Source organism: Macaca fascicularis, chromosome 11, assembly GCF_037993035.2.
Source record: "Macaca fascicularis isolate 582-1 chromosome 11, T2T-MFA8v1.1".
NCBI classification, from domain to species: Eukaryota; Metazoa; Chordata; class Mammalia; order Primates; family Cercopithecidae; genus Macaca; species Macaca fascicularis.
This window is the reverse complement of record NC_088385.1, coordinates 126,663,452-126,679,910: the sequence shown is the minus strand read 5'-3', so window position 1 is coordinate 126,679,910 and position 16,459 is coordinate 126,663,452. Positions and strand designations below refer to the sequence as shown.

Below are 16,459 nucleotides of genomic sequence, written 5' to 3'. Positions count from 1 at the left end.
AATATCAACCAACTATTTCAGCGATTGTCCTGAGAATTGTGGGAGGCCACAGAAAACTTCCAAAGCTAAGTCAACATAGTTTGATTTCAAAAGGAAGTGCCGAGGAAAAGTGTTTGAACCCGAAAGAATAGCCTGAAAGAAACAACCAATTCCGCAGCCACGCCGCAAAATGAGGCCTAACCCTTCGTGCTGGCCACTCCTGTTTCATAAGCACAAAATTAGGTGTCATGTTTTCTGCACTTACAACTTAATTGTCACCAGACTAAAGAGGTTGATTGCATAGCAAATTCCATAACCATGTAACTTTAGGATTTGGAGGGTTAGACCAAAAGAGAATTTTGCTTAACAGGACTGTCTTCAGAATTGGACCTCTTGAATGTGATTTGCCGTAGAAAACATTCGTGGGGGCCAGCTCAGCTTCCATTCTCAGAATACAATGGTTTCACTGGCTTGTTCCACTGGTTCTAAGCCATGGGGAGATTTTGCTTCCCTCCTCCCAGAGGACATTTGACAATGCCTGGAGACATTTTTGGTTGTCACAACTGGGAGGTACTACTGGTATCCAATGGGTGGAGGTCAGAGATGCTGCTCAACATCCTACAGTGCAAAGGACAGCCCCCCACTGTAAAGCAGGCCTAAAGCCTCAATAGTGCCAAGGTTGAGAAACCTTGGTCTGTTCTAGTTTTAGTCCCATGTCTTCCTTGGCAATTTAAATACTGCTAATGATGTCTAAAGCATGTAGACCGTGGCTCTAGGCCTACAGTGTTATATGAGAAAAATAGTTTCTCATTTGCCCACTCAAATGCTGAAGCTGTTTCCTGAAGCTGGGAAGGGTGGGGGTAGTGGAAATAGAGTCCAGTGTTGATCACTTTGTTTTCCCTTGAGTCTATTAATGATGAACGGAACTCTATTTACCCTAGAGGGATTGTTAGAGGTAGACGAAAAAACCTTGAAAATGACTTTATTACTCTGCATGACTCAGGCTGTGTTTCAGAGAGCCACGAAAAAGGAAACATAAAATAGACCAAGGGTATACACATCTTGGTCTGTTCTCACTGGCCAGTAAGTATTTCAGATGGCCTGGGCGAATTCACTCTAGGGGGAGGTAGCAGTTAAGAGCTGGCATCCTCATCTGGGGAAAGGCCCTTTAGCTGTATGAAAGACAAGACAATGTAGTTGTGGGAGCCAACCCTGAGGGCAGAGCCCAGTGGCTCGTCCTAGAGCCCGCGGCTGGGGTCCCAGAGACAGGGCTCCGGCTGCTGCTCCAGCTTTCGGGATCTTCTCCAAATGTCTGGCTCACTACAGTGACGATGACTCTTAGGAGGACCCTGTGGATGTTTTTACAATTCTAATAGGGATGACTGGGGTTTTATGTATCTACAACTTCCGTGTTTTCTCCTGAAGACAATTATAGCTGGCATACCAGGGCAGAAGGCTCTAGTTTGTTTCTCCACTAATTTGCTGGTCAAGAGAAGTGCTGAAGCTTTATTCCTCAGAAACATTATGATTTGATGAGTGGTCCATATCTTGGGTCTTCATCAATTCATTCAAACCATTTGTAAACACTGGTGGATGTCTTAGCCCATTCAGTGCTGCTTTAACAAAATACCTGACAGTGGGTAATTTATAAAGAACAAAAATTCATTTGCTCAGAGTTCTGGAGGCTGGGAAGTCCAAGATTAAGGCATGGGCAGGTTTGCTTGTCTAGTGAGGGCTACTCTCTGCTTCCAAGATGGCGCCTTGTGCTTGGGTCCTCTGGAAGGGAGAAAAGCTGCGTGTCCTCATGTGGCAGAAGGTGCCAGGGCACATGAGCTGAATGCTGCCTGGAGCCTCTTTGATAAGAACCTTAATTTCATTCATGAGAAGAGGGGCTCTCATGACCTAATCTCTTCTTAAAGGCCCTACCTCTTAGTACTATCGTACTGGGGACATTTGAATTTTGAAGGTGACATAATAGCAGAGGAGGATCAGATATGGGAAGTAAATGCTTGAAAGTGAAATTGTGCTCATACAGAAGGAACTGAATTAAAATGAAATTTTGTTCTTTCCTAGAATGGCTCGTTCAGTCTCTGACCTCAGCCATAGATCGTATCATGATGTTCCAGGTTTTTCCTCTCAGCCTTAGGAGCCTTGGAGATTTCCTAATTGAGCTAGTTGAGGTGCAGGCGCAATTTTCTTGTCTGGCTTTTTGACTTCCTGTTGTGGCCCTGGCCCTGCAATACTGATTTACATTTTAGTAATTTTTAGGCTTTAATTTGGCTCTATAAATTCACCTATCAGTTTCTAGAGGGAAAAATATATCTTCATTGAAAAGCAATTTGAGTTAAGCTTTAACTAACTGTAAGTCCTCGCCCATAAAGGAAATGCTAATGGAGAAAGGATTACTTGGTCATAGGACACAATTTTGACATATGGTTTTGCCCCTGCGATTTGGGCAAAACAAGGTCTCCTTTTCCACCTTTGTAAAATCACTGTTAACCTTTAGCTTCTTGGGTATGCAGGCTTTCACTTGGTGGGCAGGCTTTCCGACTATAATGTGCTTTTTAAAGAAAATGAAATCCTTTGAATATGCACACACGTGTTGTCTCTGACCACGTCCTCTTGTTTTGCGTCTCCTCCATCTCAGCAGTGACCTCACCTGGAAGTTCCCTGTGGCCCCAGGGCTTGGCGAACTCACGGGGTGACCGGCTCCAGTACACTAGTCTTATTTTACATAGCATTTTCAGCTTGGGTTTTCTGCACCAGTGGGTAGAGCTCATTAGCATGCTTTCCTGCTAAATTTAAAATGTTCCCCGATAACCTGAGAAGGCTTAAAGGGACACCCATAACCTTCCACCTTTTTGGAGGAAGGACATAGCCTTTTTTAGTGGATGAAAATAGCTCTGACTCCACAAATGTCCTGGTATCTCACACACCAGGGTCACAATCCCAGGTTGTCCCGTGGGGCTTGTTTAGGAGCAAAAGGAAACAAACCCTCTAGCCTAGGGACACCACCAACTTGCCGAAGCCAGGGGCCTCTGCTGTTACCCTCCTTCAGCTTTCCCTTGTGACTCGAGCTGTTCAGAGGGGCTCAGTTATAGGGGTCCCTTAACAGGCTTCCAAACTGTGTGAATGGGTGGGTCACAGGAATGGTTCTCAGGCCTGGGCAGCTGGAGTAGCCCTGTCCGCTCAGAGCCACAAGAATGGTACTGAAACGCAACTCTGGAAGAGTCGTCTCTTCTCCAAGGGACTGAGTAAAATCAGACCTCCTCCAGGCACATGTCCAATTATTTTTACAAAGTTTTATTGAAACTTGTACATCAAGGTGACAGTAATTCACTGTTTTGAAAACAGTAACAAAAAAGGGTACCCCCAAACTCAGGTATACCAAGTAAATACTGGAACCCAGGGAGCTCACTCCTCCCTCTCCCACCAGGAGCAAAGGGTGTAACAGGAGCTTCCGCTGACTCACAGGAACCTAGGATAGTGGGCACATCTGTGGCGACTCCTGGGAAACAGCTGCGTGTAAAGAAGTCTGCTTTGGTCCAAAGGACATCTTCCTGACCCAAACTCAGAAGGCTGCTGTCAAGTTCTACATTCCTTTCAGAATCAGCAGCAGCAACTGCTGCCGTCTTGCTTGCTAACTAGGGGCAGAGGTCCTGAGCAAGGTGCCACGGGACCTTGTAAAATCACACTGTGTTGATTTTACAGGGAGGAGGGCAGAGTGCCTCTCAAGTTTTCACGGTTAACACCGTCATCTATTATGACTGAAATAAAAAGCTGGACGACCTGCCAGGTAACTGGTCGGTCCTCAGGATCATCCAGCTGAATGGAGAAATCCGGCAGTGGGTTGAGAGGTCTGTTCTGAGAACAGATTATTGCTGAGCAGAGTTCATATGACTTCCAGTCGTGGTGACTTAAAAAATTGCCTTAAGGCTGCACAGCCAGTCACCTCTGCTTACAGAGTACTTAGTGCACGCGACTGTAAGAAACAATTGTAAAACTTCATCTAGAAATCAGACGGCTTCTAATTTCTATAGAAAGGACACCTCCCTGGAGCCGAGAGACAATCTATTGCTGATTTTGAAGGAGAGGCAAGACCAACACTGTACTTAGTTCCACAGCCAGGCCTCAACACGGTCAAGTGGCTGTCCTTAAAAACACACAGACGACTGGAAACGATGTGTGGCTTCAGTCCCTGTTTCCCAGAATTTTACTGGCAAAGGAGTTAGCGTTCATTTTTGGCTTAAGAAGAATCGAGAATGCGGGTTTAGAGCTGCACCTGGCCTCACGCACCGAGGGGCCAGGGCTGCAGATACTCTGCTGCCCCTCCCTCTTTTCTTGGCCTTGATGAGTCCCAGAGGCTCAAAGCCATGGGGGTGCTAGGAGGACTGTCACAGACCGAGGTGCTGCAGGAGCTGCTCTGCCTGGACAAACCTTCAAGGAGGACCAGGGCAAGTATGAAATGTCTTCTGAAGAGTGTGAAATGAGCAATGTACAGTCCGTCCCCTCTTGGGGAAAGCATGCACGCGTGGAGCCTGGCAGTGCACTGTCTCCTGGGCCACCATCGGTCCCCAGCTCTTCATATGGGCTTGTATAACAAGGTGGTGACGTACTTCTTCTTGTACCGGTGGGTTGCGCTGAGCACCATTACTCCATCCTAAGGAACAAGGTGGAAATGATCAAAGGCTGGACTAAGGGGCTCGAGCCTCAGAGTACATGAGAATCATTAAGGGCTTCATAAAACCACAAATTCCCGGGCCATCTTCAGAACCTGAGCCTGAGGGCCTGTGTCAGACCCTGGAAGCTGCCCTTTAAGTCAGTTCCCCCAGGTCATTCCACTGCTGGGGGTCCTCAGAGCACACACTGGGCAACACAGCTCTCACGGGGACAGACATGGCATTACCTTGATAGACAGTGCGTACAGGTGGTTCAGCATGACATGATTGGGCTCAGGGAGCAAAGCTGGATCACACTGTGAGGGAACAAAGGCAGTGGTGAGCATCTGGGATTTGGAAAAAAAGATTCTCCCCTTTATTTCACAGCGCCAGATAGCAAAGGACAGGAGGCGGCGCTCAGGCCGACCTCTCTTCCCAAGTCAGGCAGCGCAAGGGCTTGTCCAAGACGACAGGTGAGATGAAGGTCATGCCTTCTGACCTGAAGGGAGCTCCCTGCGTGCCTGCTGGAGGCATTTACCCCGGCCTCTTTGAAGTGTGGGCCACGGCCCTGTCCTCTTGTGGAGGGAGGGGCAGGAAGAAAGTGGCTGTCTGTTGAAAGAACTTTCAGAGAACACAGGAAGAGACCGTCTGCAGTAAACGCTCCTGGGCAATGGATTCGAAACTTGTATCTGTAAGACTCAGACAATAACCCGAAGAATGAAACGGATACCTGGGCAAGACACCACTATACTCTGGAAAAGTTCCCACCGGGCTGGCACTCAGAACTGCCCGCCGCGCCTTCCTATGTTTTAAGAGAAGCCAGAAACTGGGATTTATTTTTTCACTGTATACCCCCAACTTTTATAAACGCAATTCAAATGGAAAAAAGTGTAGAACAACTGCTGTAGGCTTAGGATCCCAGAGACTGGGCCAATCATTGTGTCAACAAATACTGAGCAAGCTCCTGCTGGGAGGCCGTTCGGGGTGGCTGCTGAGAGCACCAACTACCGGCCAGCCTGATGTGAATGCTGGCTCGGCCAGTTACTGTGTGAACTTAAGAGGTGTTTTTTAAAAAAGTAATCAATTTCAAAGATTGACAGATAAAATTGTGTATATTTACCATGTACAATATGTTGTTTTGAAATATGGATATGTTGTGGAATGGCTAAATCAAGCTCATTAACACACGCATAACATGCTTACCATTTTTTTGTGGTGAGAACACTTAAAAGCTACTTTTAGTGCAGTGCTGATGGGCATGTAAATTAGTACAACCATTATGGGAAATGGTATGAAGGTTCCTCAAAAATCATAACTAAAATTACCACATGATCTAGCAATCCCACTACAGGGCAGATACTCCAAGGAAATGAAATCAGCATGTCAGAGATATCTGCACTCCCACGTTCACTGCAGCTCTATTCCTAATAGCCAAGACGTGGAATCAACGTAGGTGTCCGCCAGTGGATGAATGGATAAAGAAATGAGGTACCGAGATACACAATGGAGTACTGCTGAGCCTTAAAGGAATCCTGTCATTTGTGACAGCATGGATAAACCTGGAGGACACTAAGTGAAATAAGCCAGGCACAGAAAGATAAATCCCGTATGATGTCACTTAAGTGGAATCCAAGAAAGTCAAACTCACAGAAGTAGACAGTGGAGTGGTGGTTGCCAGCAGCTAGGAGTGGCGGGGGTAGGGAGATGCTGGTCAAAGAACACAACATTTCAGTTAGACAGGAGGAGTAAGTTCAAGAGATCGTCTGTGCAACACGGCGACTATTAATAACCACGTATTACATTCCTGCAAATCTCTAAGAGAGTAGATTGTGTTTTCCCTACTTCTCCGTGCTTGTTTCCCCATCCCTAAAATGGGGGTAATAGCAGCACCTACTTCACATGGTGGTTGTGAGGCTTAAATACATGAAAAGCACTTAAGATTAGTTTGGGGCAAAATAAATGTTAACGCTTTAGTAATGACAACTGTAACCACAGTTTACATTAGAGCTTGGTGCTACCTTGGACAGACGGGTCCTGACATTCTCATATTCGCAGCCCCCTGGGCCACTCTCAGCTCGTCTATTCCCAGCAGCAGTCTCCATCAGAGAAGATGGCTAGTGATGCCTCCCTTTTCTAGAAAAAACAAAACCTTACTAGCTTAGGAGGGCACTGAAAGTCATCTAACCCACCAACCTTTGTAAAGTTAGAGCTAAGGGAAGCAGTGTCGACTAAGCGCTTCTAAGGCAGAAGCTACATGTCCTTGAAACTCTTCACCTGTGGCCTATTTGAGACTGTTGCCAACTCAGTGCTGGAAAGACGGTGGGTCCTGCTTACCACTGGCCTCTTCTGGGCCTCCCTTCTGACCTGAAGGGAGCTCCCTGCATGCCTGCTGGAGGCATCGGTGTGTGTCTCTGGCCAGGCATTTACCCCAGCCTCTTTGAAGTGTGGGCCACGGCCCTGTCCTCTTATGGAGGGAGGGGCAGGATGGCCACCCAGCTGCAGGGGCACTCCCAGCACAGGAGGTGACCTGAGAAAGGCAAGTCCTGTTGGAGTAGGGTAACAAGCACTGAGACCCTGTCCTGGCAGCCCGGCAGGGACCGCTGTAGGGACGCCTGCACGTGTACATGTTCCTTCCTCATCTCGGCACACGTGCCCTCCACTTCAGGGTGGGGTGTTCAGTAGCAGCATGGTCACTTTAAGCGCCTCATAAACAGTGTCTCTTATGAGGTAGCTTGGGCCAAGCTGAATTCCTGGATTCCTAAGAATTATGGCTGTGCCATACATTCCAGAGCGAGGTGGACTGGGCAGGCAATCCAGGTTAGATGGGACAGAAAACAGAATCACAACAGAATTGGCTGTTCTTCAGGATCCAGGACGACACACACTTCTTTTCTGCAGGTAATGATTTCCCGGAGGAGAAATGTGTGTTACCTAGATATCCCAAATTTTGATCCAGGAGTACAGATATTTCTAAAAGCAATTTAATGATTAAAACTGGATTCTAAAATGTGGGGGCCAGAGCATGAGTTCCAGTATGTAGCTTACTAAGAAGGGATGGTATCACAATTTGTCGTGACATTTAAATGGAACAGGGCTCAGGCTGAAGCAGGAGTGAAGGACAAGGAAGAAAAGTGCAGAAAGGCTTTGTAAGACGAGGCGGCGGCGGCCACACTCGGTGTCCACACTCTTGCTATCAGCCCATCCCCACAGCAGAGGTGAACGGCACAGTTCACGCAAGGAGGCGACACTGAGCTTGCTCACCTGCTGCTTTGCAAAAGGTGGACACAGGAAAGAAAGCAACTGAACATGACCCATGGAGGACGGTCCAGGCAGACGCCCACCTACTTACGGAAATCCCTGTGTCCTTGTTTAGGATGACCTGGAGGAGATGCGGGGGGAGAATGGGTGGCGCCCGAAAGCGCTCTTCGGGTTTGCAGACATAGGGCTCCTGATGGTAGGGTCCCGGCGGGGAGCTGGACAGCTCTGTTGGGAGATGGTAACAGGACATTTACTTGGAAAATCAGGCATTCTAGCAGCAGCCTTATTTATGTCGTCATCATCTTGTCTTCCTTTTCTCTTGTTCCCTCAATGCAGATTTACGTTCTCTTGAAGGATGCACTGGTTCCAAGAGTGCAGAACAGAGAGGAGAAAACCCTTTTGGAATCTGGGTGACTAGCATACAACTCAGTAGTCAACTCAGACGCCCTAGTGGAAGACGTGGCCCAGCCAGTGAGTCTGGGTCAGATCACAAGGAGGCTGTTCTCGATAACGTAATCCCACATGCACGGCAGAATAATACTTCCTTCTCCCTTCAGGCTGGGCTGGCAAAACCACAAAGAAGGTGGAGACTAAGTGAGGATTAAGTGGCTAAGTCCAAGTTATGGACACCGCCAGCCGCAATACAACAGAAGATAAGGCAGTCTGTTTAGACAGAGGCAGTGGAGAAAACAGGTTAAACGAGGCGTATTTCAAAATGGTGGGGGGGGGATTGAAAGCCCAATTTCTGACGGCTCTTTAACTCCATTACACTCGAGTTCCTTCCAAACTCTTGCTTGAGTATCTGGATTATTCAGATACACTGAGAAGCTTCTACAAGAGCAAGATTTCATAATGCTAGCACAGCTGGACAGTGACGTTTGGCCAGCCGGAAGGTACCAAGCCATCATCCAAAGAATGCATGGGATGATTCTGGTCGCCAGATCCTGGGGCTCGTCCAGAGAAAATCTGCTATGCCCCAGCTCTGCCAATTCCCTCAATGTCATTTTTTAGGGGACAAGCCCCTTTTATGTGACCCAACCATATTACAGCAAGAAACTGAGAAAAGCATTAAGTGCAGAAAACTGAGCCATAAGGAGTAAATAACATTTTGAGGAAGTAAGTGTCGAAATAGAAGTCTGTAGAGAACGCGGAATTAGCTTCTTATCAGTGAGGGCTCCGTTTTCTTTCCCTAGGTGGAAACTTGACTAGAAAGCTTGTAAGTGGCCGAAAATTACATGTACCAGTAAGTTACACATTTTGGAGGATATCTGGGCACACTTCCTCCATTCCCTGATTCCCAACTATCTGTAAAAAACCTACATTATCTCTAAGAGACTAATTATCCAGATAAAAGCACACTGAATTTGATTTCCAAGTCCTGCTCAACAAACTGTCAACCACAGTGAGCCCAGTGTGATCATTTTACCCCTGTGATTTCTGAACTGGTAACAAGAAATCCTGGTGGCAGAACTTCCAGGCCCGACTAGACAATGACGAAGAACTGTCAGCTGAACGGAATCCGTTCTCTTAGTGCGCCAGATGTTCTTCTGGGGTATCTTTCCACTGCCTCCCTCAGGGTCCAGGAATTGTTAAGCCCCCGCCTCCAAGAAGGGGAAGTGTGGTTGGCACCAACACCTCAGATCGCAACCCTCCTCCCCGAACTGTACGAATCATGTCCCAGGTAGTTTCTTCCTGTGGGGCTTGGAAGGAAAGCAATTTACTAAAACCTCGTTGCCTGAAACGCTCTTAGAAGATGGGGAAGTTTTACTGGGTCTGTATTTCTGTACCAAATAGCTTCCCATCAAGGAGACCTGCACTGTGTAGGCTGTTTCCCATGGGGAGCCGCCTCCTCCCTGAACGGATTCTCACAAGGTACCAATGTACCACACAAGTGACCGCTAAGGTCACTGAGGTGTCCCTTTACCACCGTCAGGCTGAAATGCTTCAGGCACCACAAGTGGGATGAGACACAGGCTTCCCCAGCCCTGGGCTGTCACTGACTCAGTGCGACCCTCCAGGGCCTCTTCAGCCCTGCCCTTGGCGTGAGATCAACCTACGGTTCCATTTCCGCTGTCTGCTTTCTGTAGCCAAGGAGACCTACTGAATACCTGAGAGGACCAGGGAAACGACTTATACCTCCCTTGCGGCTAAATTTCAACAACTTGACAGTTAGGAATTAAGTTCTGTGGCCTTTAAGGGGGGGGCCACAAATGCCTATCTGATTGGGCAGCTTCAGCTCAAGAGAGGCAAGAGAAACAAGAGTATTTCTAGACTGTACAGCCCCCACCTGCACGCATGTGGTATAAAATAACTGTGTTCATACCAGACACATCGGAGCACTTTTGGGAATCCACCATTAAAGCATCAAATACTTCAAAGTCAGTTTTCTTCACTTGAATGATGTTGTTAACTGTGCCAAGCTGGCTGGTTACTATGGGCTGGGAAGAGACAGACAGGCAGAAATCATAACGTGGAAGGTCTGCGGAGTTCTTCTTCAGAGGACTTGGAGTTCCTGGCTGGAAGGCCTCATCTCCTGGCTAGCCACCCTGCTCATCTTGGTCAAGTATGCCAACTGTCTGACAGTTACTGCTGCTGTCCAGCTCTGCCACACACAGGAACTTTTACTAGCTCGGCAAAGGGACCTGGCGGCAATCCCTTGGGAAGGTGATTTGTTTGGATTGTGCGGGCGCCCAGAGGACCAGAGGTGGGAGGAAGAGTACCTCGGAAGGGTCGTGGGTCCACTGGCCATCCACAAAGAACTTGTACTGATGCTCTCCTTCCGGCAGATCCAGGATGGCTACAAAGTTATTGTGGCTGTGAGGAAAAAGGAAGCAGAGGAATTCAGTGGGGGGGGGGGGGGGGGGCTGCCTCCTGAGCTTACTTGCCAAACCAGCTACAGAACAAAACGTTTCCACATAAAACCAAGAGTTCAGCTGCAGAACAAACATTTTTAGCCCATTTAGACAATTCAGCATAATGATCTCAAACTGGAAAGGCCATAAGGAAGCAGCAGTGTGACACACTTTCCTGAAAACGCACCTTGCTCAAATACCAGGAAACCACAGCCCTAGCGTGAAAAGGTCAACAGTCAGGCATTTGTGCTTCTCAAGCTAGAAAGGCTCCTGGATGCCAAGGAGGATAACAACACAAGACAAACAGCGAGCTGCCTCGTTTTACCCTTTGTCACTTTGCCTTGGGCAGGAGAAGGGATCGACTGAATAGGAAGCTCAGATGTTCTCTAAAGAAACTTGCCTAACAACGAAAAACCACACTCTGGAAGAGCCCTTTCATTGGGTTGTTTTGTCCCGACTTGAACTGACTTGTGACTGCTGGGCTGAGTGGCTCCCTCCTTCTCCAACGGAACCGCTGGAAAGCAGGCAGTGCCCGACAATAGGCCTGACACTTTCTCCCTCATTTTCTCAGGAATACTCACTAAAGGTGTTCTCTCACTGACAACTTAAGACAGAAGTCCATGCTGGGGTTCCTGATAAAATGTCTTACTATAATCCTTGCTAATGATGCCTATATAGTATGTATTTTTTCTTTTTGGAGACAAAGTCTTGCTCTGTTGTCCAGGCTGGAGTGCGGTGCTGCAAACACTGCTCACTACAGTACTGACCTCTCAAACAATCCTCCCATCTCAGCCTCCTGAGTAGCTGGGGCTACAGGTGCACACCACCATGCCCAGCCAATTTTTACTGTTTTTGTAGAAATGGGGGTCTTACTATGTTGCCCAGGCTGGTCTTGAACTCCTAGCCTCAAGCAATCCTCCTGCCTCAGCCTCCAAAAGTGCTGGGATTATAGGCATGAGCCACCATGCCCAGCCAACATGTACTTTTCAAACAAAGTATTACACGGAGTCAAAGTCAGATGAACCCTCAGAGATCATCTGGTCCAATATTCCCTCTTTACAGAAAGGAACGCTGAGGCTCAGATGTTAGGCCATGTCAGCGTGGCCAATGTGGGCTCAAATGTGGGTTTCTAAGATTCCCAGGCCAGTGCCCCCTTACTGCATTAGGAATAGATTTTTGTGTTTCTGTGGAAAAGTCCTGACTGAACAGATAGGTGAGGATCTGAAGTGAAAGATGTCTGTGAAACAGAAATAGTCTCTTTCTTCTGTACTCTAAACCTAGAGACCACTAAGGTTTAACATTTGAACCTTAAGACTTATTAAGCAAAATCATTTTTCCACTAGCCATCCATTTTATACAAACATCCGTTTTCTATTCTCCCACAGAGATATTTCAGAAAGAAGAGAATTTATGTTAAGACAAATAAGTGAACACTCCCCAGGCAATTACCTTCTGGTGAGGGGAAGTTTACTCCAGTTGTTGAAAGACCCAGATAAGTAAACTTCCTTTCCGCCCCCCGTCCACCGAAACACAGTTGGCCGAGCCTGGGCGGGGGCTTTATCATTCACTTCCAGATCATGCTGCCAGGCCAGGAATTCCTCCTTCTCCGGTGCCTAGAAGCAGAGCAGTTTACTCAGAAAGTCATAAGCGAGCTCCCTACAACAGACGACATTGACAATTTATTCTAAAGAGGCAGCTGTTACTACCTAGGTTCATAGGATTGGAAACTTACTAGTGGTGCCTCAGTTTCCCTGCCTGCAAAATAGAAATATATTTTTTAAGGTTGTGGTGAAGACTGAGACAGTCTATGTAAGTGCTCTGCATAGTGTCTGACACAGTGAGTGCTTACTAATTAGCTTTGTTGTCATTAAAGAGGTTGACATCAAAATTCTAGAAGCTATAAAACCCACTTGGAAGGGGCAACTATGAATCCAAGGCTAGCTTAATAAATGTCATATTCCTTCCTTAATTAAGCAAGATTTGAAGTACACTCATGTGCACGATGTCTTAGTCAACAATGGACTGTATATATGGTAGTCCCATAAGATTATACCATATTTTTGTTGTATCTTTTCTATGTTTAGATATACTAAAATACACAAATCCTTAAATACACTTGTGGAATAAGTGTCTACAGTATTCAGTAGAATAACATTCTATACAGGTTTACAGCCCATGAGCAATAGGTTACACAGTATAGACTAGGTGATATGGTTTGGCTCCTCGTCCCCACCCAAATCTCACCTTGAATTGTAATCCCCATAATCCCCACGTGTCAAGGGCAGGGCCAGGTGGAGGTAAGTGATCATGGGGGCGGTTTCCCCCATGCTGTTCTCTGACAGTGAGTGAATCTCATGAGATCTGATGGTTTTATAAGCGTCTGGCATTTCCCCTGCTTGCTCTCATTCTCTCTTCTGCTGCCCTGTGAAGAGGTGCCTTTTACCATGATTGTAAGTTTCCTAAGGCCTCCCCAGCTAGGCGGAACTGAGTCAATTAAACTTCTTTTCTTTATAAATTACCCAGTCTCGGGTATGTCTACATAGCAGCCTGAGAATAGACTAGCAGACTAGGTCTGTGTAAGTACACTCTACGATGTTCACACAATGATAAAATCACCTAATGATGTATTTCTCAGAACATGTCCCTGTCATTAAGTGATGTATGACTGTACATGAAAATTTAAGAGGAACAATTCTAGAGCTGTCAACCTGAAAATGGGCAAATTCAGATTTTGAGGATGGGGAAAAACTGCTCACAAAGTTCTGTCTAGGGACTGGGGAATAAAGCAAGACAAAGACTGAACCCTCATTAGGATAAAGGATAACCTCGTGTGGTAAGTTCCGTATAACTGAGGTATTCCAGAATAAGAAACTCATCCAACTCTACCTGGATGACAAATGTAGTCATGCACCTTTTAGATTTTTTCCTAGTCAGGAGCCAAAGACTTAAAAAGAGCAGAGGGTTCTGGCTGGAAGACTCTTTAGGGAGTTAAGCAGGCTCCCAGCCCCTTCCTTTCAAATACCTCAGCTTATCCAAATGATGCCTGCATTCGCTGAATTCTAACAAGATCTACATATTAAATAACAGACTGGAATCACTTCACACTAAGAATAACTATACCCAAAATAGCGCACTAGTGTAATTAAAAGAATTCACGACTTTTTTGGTATCTGGGGATTTCAGTAACTTCTAATGAAGTGAGAATGGACGCTGCTTGAAACCATTCCCCATAGATTATGTGTGTGCTCAACATTTGCTGGAGGTGTTTTGGAATAGTAAAAGAACAAATACTTCTTGAAGAAAGTAGTTCTTTCTTTGGTGAAGAAAGACACCAAAGTAGTTTGATTCTTTTGGTGTCTTAAATAGCCTTCTTGGGACCAGGGACCAAAATTACTTCCTGGGGAAAGGACGTCAAGTCATTAGAGAAACATGATTCTAAAGTTCACTTTGCACACAGCTCTTCAAGAATGCAACAAATTCAGAAAGCAAGTTCAAACCACAGGTTGCAGGCCCACATAAAAGCAGGCTTCTTGTAGTTAGGCTCAAAACAGATCCAAAAGAAGGTGTGAGATGTGATCACCTCGCTCAACATGAGGACAAACACAGATGGAATGAGTTGCCAGGCAATTAAATGGATGATGATTAACATGAAATTGGATACTAATAGGTATGTTGGGCAGAGGGCAGCTTTATCTTTCCCAAACCTACTTTGTTCCTTGAAACAATTAGTTCCTTTCGGACATAACACATAAATACCATTAAATGTCCTTGGACTGAACCCTGAGGCTGGAAATATCCACCATATGAAGGTGGTTAACAGGAGTGTGGCTGAAGCAGGAGTCAAATCACCTGAGCTTTTGATGAATTTAAACAGGCTGCAGCAGGAAGAAAAATGTTTGCACTGGCCTACTTAAGCGCGATTAAGTCATATTTAAACAACACTAGAGGGAAGTTCAGTAGCTGCTGGCTGCCTCCTTCCAACAGACCCTCATTACCCACTGACCTCTGTAAGTCCAAAGACTTTTCTATGTACGCTTTAAAAAAAAAAAAAGCAGGGTGAGGCTGGGAGTGGTGGCTCATGCCTGTAATCCCAGCACTTTGAGCGGCCCACGCGGGCGGATCGCTTGAGGTCAGGAGTTCAAGACCAACCTGGGCAACAAGGTGACACCCCACCTCTACCAAAAATACACAAAATTAGCCGGGCATGGTGGCTCACACCTGTAGTCCCAGCTACTCGGGAGGCTGAGGCAGGATGGCTTGAGCCCAGGAGACGAAGGTTGCAGTGCGCCGAGATTGTGGTTCTACCCTCCAGCCTGGGCAAGAGAGCGAGACTCTGTCTCAAAAAAAATTAAAAAAATAAATAAATAAATAAAAATAACTAGGGCGAATCAAGTGTTGGGCAGAACTAAACACCTCTGGCAACCGCCGTCAGCTGTTCCGCTCAACTTTCAGCTTGTATATGTACCTGGTTTGCCTCCAAAATGGATAATAAACTCCCAAACTAACTTTTACAAAAGTTCCAGTTTGTGTAAAGGTGAGAGAATTTGTCTCAAAGCGGTGAAATTAATTACACCTAAGAAAAGCAGAAGCTAGGTTCAATTACTGTTAGCTGACTCTGAATTAATTAAGAATTTGAAACTGTCCCAGAGCTGCTTTCTCCTTAATGCTGTTAAACGAAGTGAGTGCCTCCTCCCTCAGGGTGACTTTCTCATATTGGTAATTAGACTTAGGTTCTTGGACCGCTAAGAGGACTCTTACAGGACCATCTGGCTTTTAAGTGCACCGGGTAATGTACCACCTCCCTCCCCGTTCTGGTGGTTTTCGAAAAGATGTGACGGTAATCTAGTGGAGGGTTTCTCTCCTCAACATTAGTCAAGGGGAATCGAATTCCTGCACACTGCTCGCACCTTGATCTCCTCGGAGTGGAAGAGGTCGGCGTCTTCGGGGCTGTCCATCAGGATCTTGGGCCTGTCCCCGTCCTTGGTGCCCCCCGAGCTGTCCCTCCGGGGCGTCTTATGGCCACCATGCCGCTCCAGCGCGGCGCGCTCACTGCTCGTGTTGCCCATGATGAGGGTCTGCGGGGACACTGGGAAGCCGGACGGAGCCTCACTGCAGGAAAGGGACCCTGTGCAAGGGACTCCCAGAACCGCGGGTCCCAAGGAGCCTGCGGAAGGGAATCGGAGCACCGGGATACCACGCCCCTCGGGCTCGGGCCGGGAGCCGGTTCTAGCCGAGTCAGCAGCGTTGCCGAGTTCTCGCAATCGCGCTTTACCTGCCCAGGCAAGCTGTGGCGAGAACGCAAGGAGCGCGAAAATAAACCGACACTTTCCCAACCGCTCCACCACCCCTCAGCGACTTCCGCTTCCGGCTACTCCTTAAGTCGGCCCGGCCTAGGGCGTGGTGGTGGCGGCGGCCGGCTAAACGCGCGAGGCTATCTAGATTCCATTTCCGCTTCCGGTCTTGAGCGGTGCGGTAACAGGTGCCCCGAGGCTGTCTCTGCAGGTCTCGGAGCGCGCAGTCGCAGTCGGCAGCCGGCCGCTCAGGGCCCGGCCCGGGACGAGGCGCTGCCGAGTGCCGGCAGGGGGCACCCCAGCGCGCCGGCAACCTGAGCCGTTCAAGCGCTGGGCTGAATAATGCCATTTAGATATATTTGCCCATTTTTAGTTGATTCTACACTCTACCGCCAGAGGGATCTTTCTAAAATGCAAATCT

General features: G+C 47.3%; 1 protein-coding gene across 6 annotated transcripts; it reads right to left on the bottom strand.

Moving 5' to 3' along the window:
- Positions 1–3,269: 3,269 nt before the first annotated feature.
- On the bottom strand, positions 3,270–16,097 carry PRKAB1 (protein kinase AMP-activated non-catalytic subunit beta 1). Of its 6 annotated transcripts, XM_065524875.2 has the most exons (8): positions 15,655–16,097; positions 12,197–12,360; positions 10,616–10,709; positions 10,219–10,333; positions 7,987–8,120; positions 6,286–6,344; positions 4,886–4,954; positions 3,270–4,639 (listed from the first exon to the last, which is right to left on the bottom strand). In XM_065524875.2, the coding sequence occupies exons 1-7, from the start codon at positions 15,811–15,813 to the stop codon at positions 4,912–4,914; spliced, it is 768 nt and encodes a 255-aa protein (XP_065380947.1). In that variant the 5' UTR covers positions 15,814–16,097; the 3' UTR covers positions 3,270–4,639; positions 4,886–4,911. The 6 variants fall into 6 exon arrangements, 3 of the variants coding, with proteins under 3 accessions (XP_065380947.1, XP_005572435.1, XP_005572434.1); XR_012420753.1 differs by lacking the exon at positions 10,219–10,333; XM_005572378.5 differs by lacking the exon at positions 6,286–6,344 and having other exon boundaries at positions 7,979–8,120.
- Between the last annotated feature and the right edge of the window lie 362 nt (positions 16,098–16,459).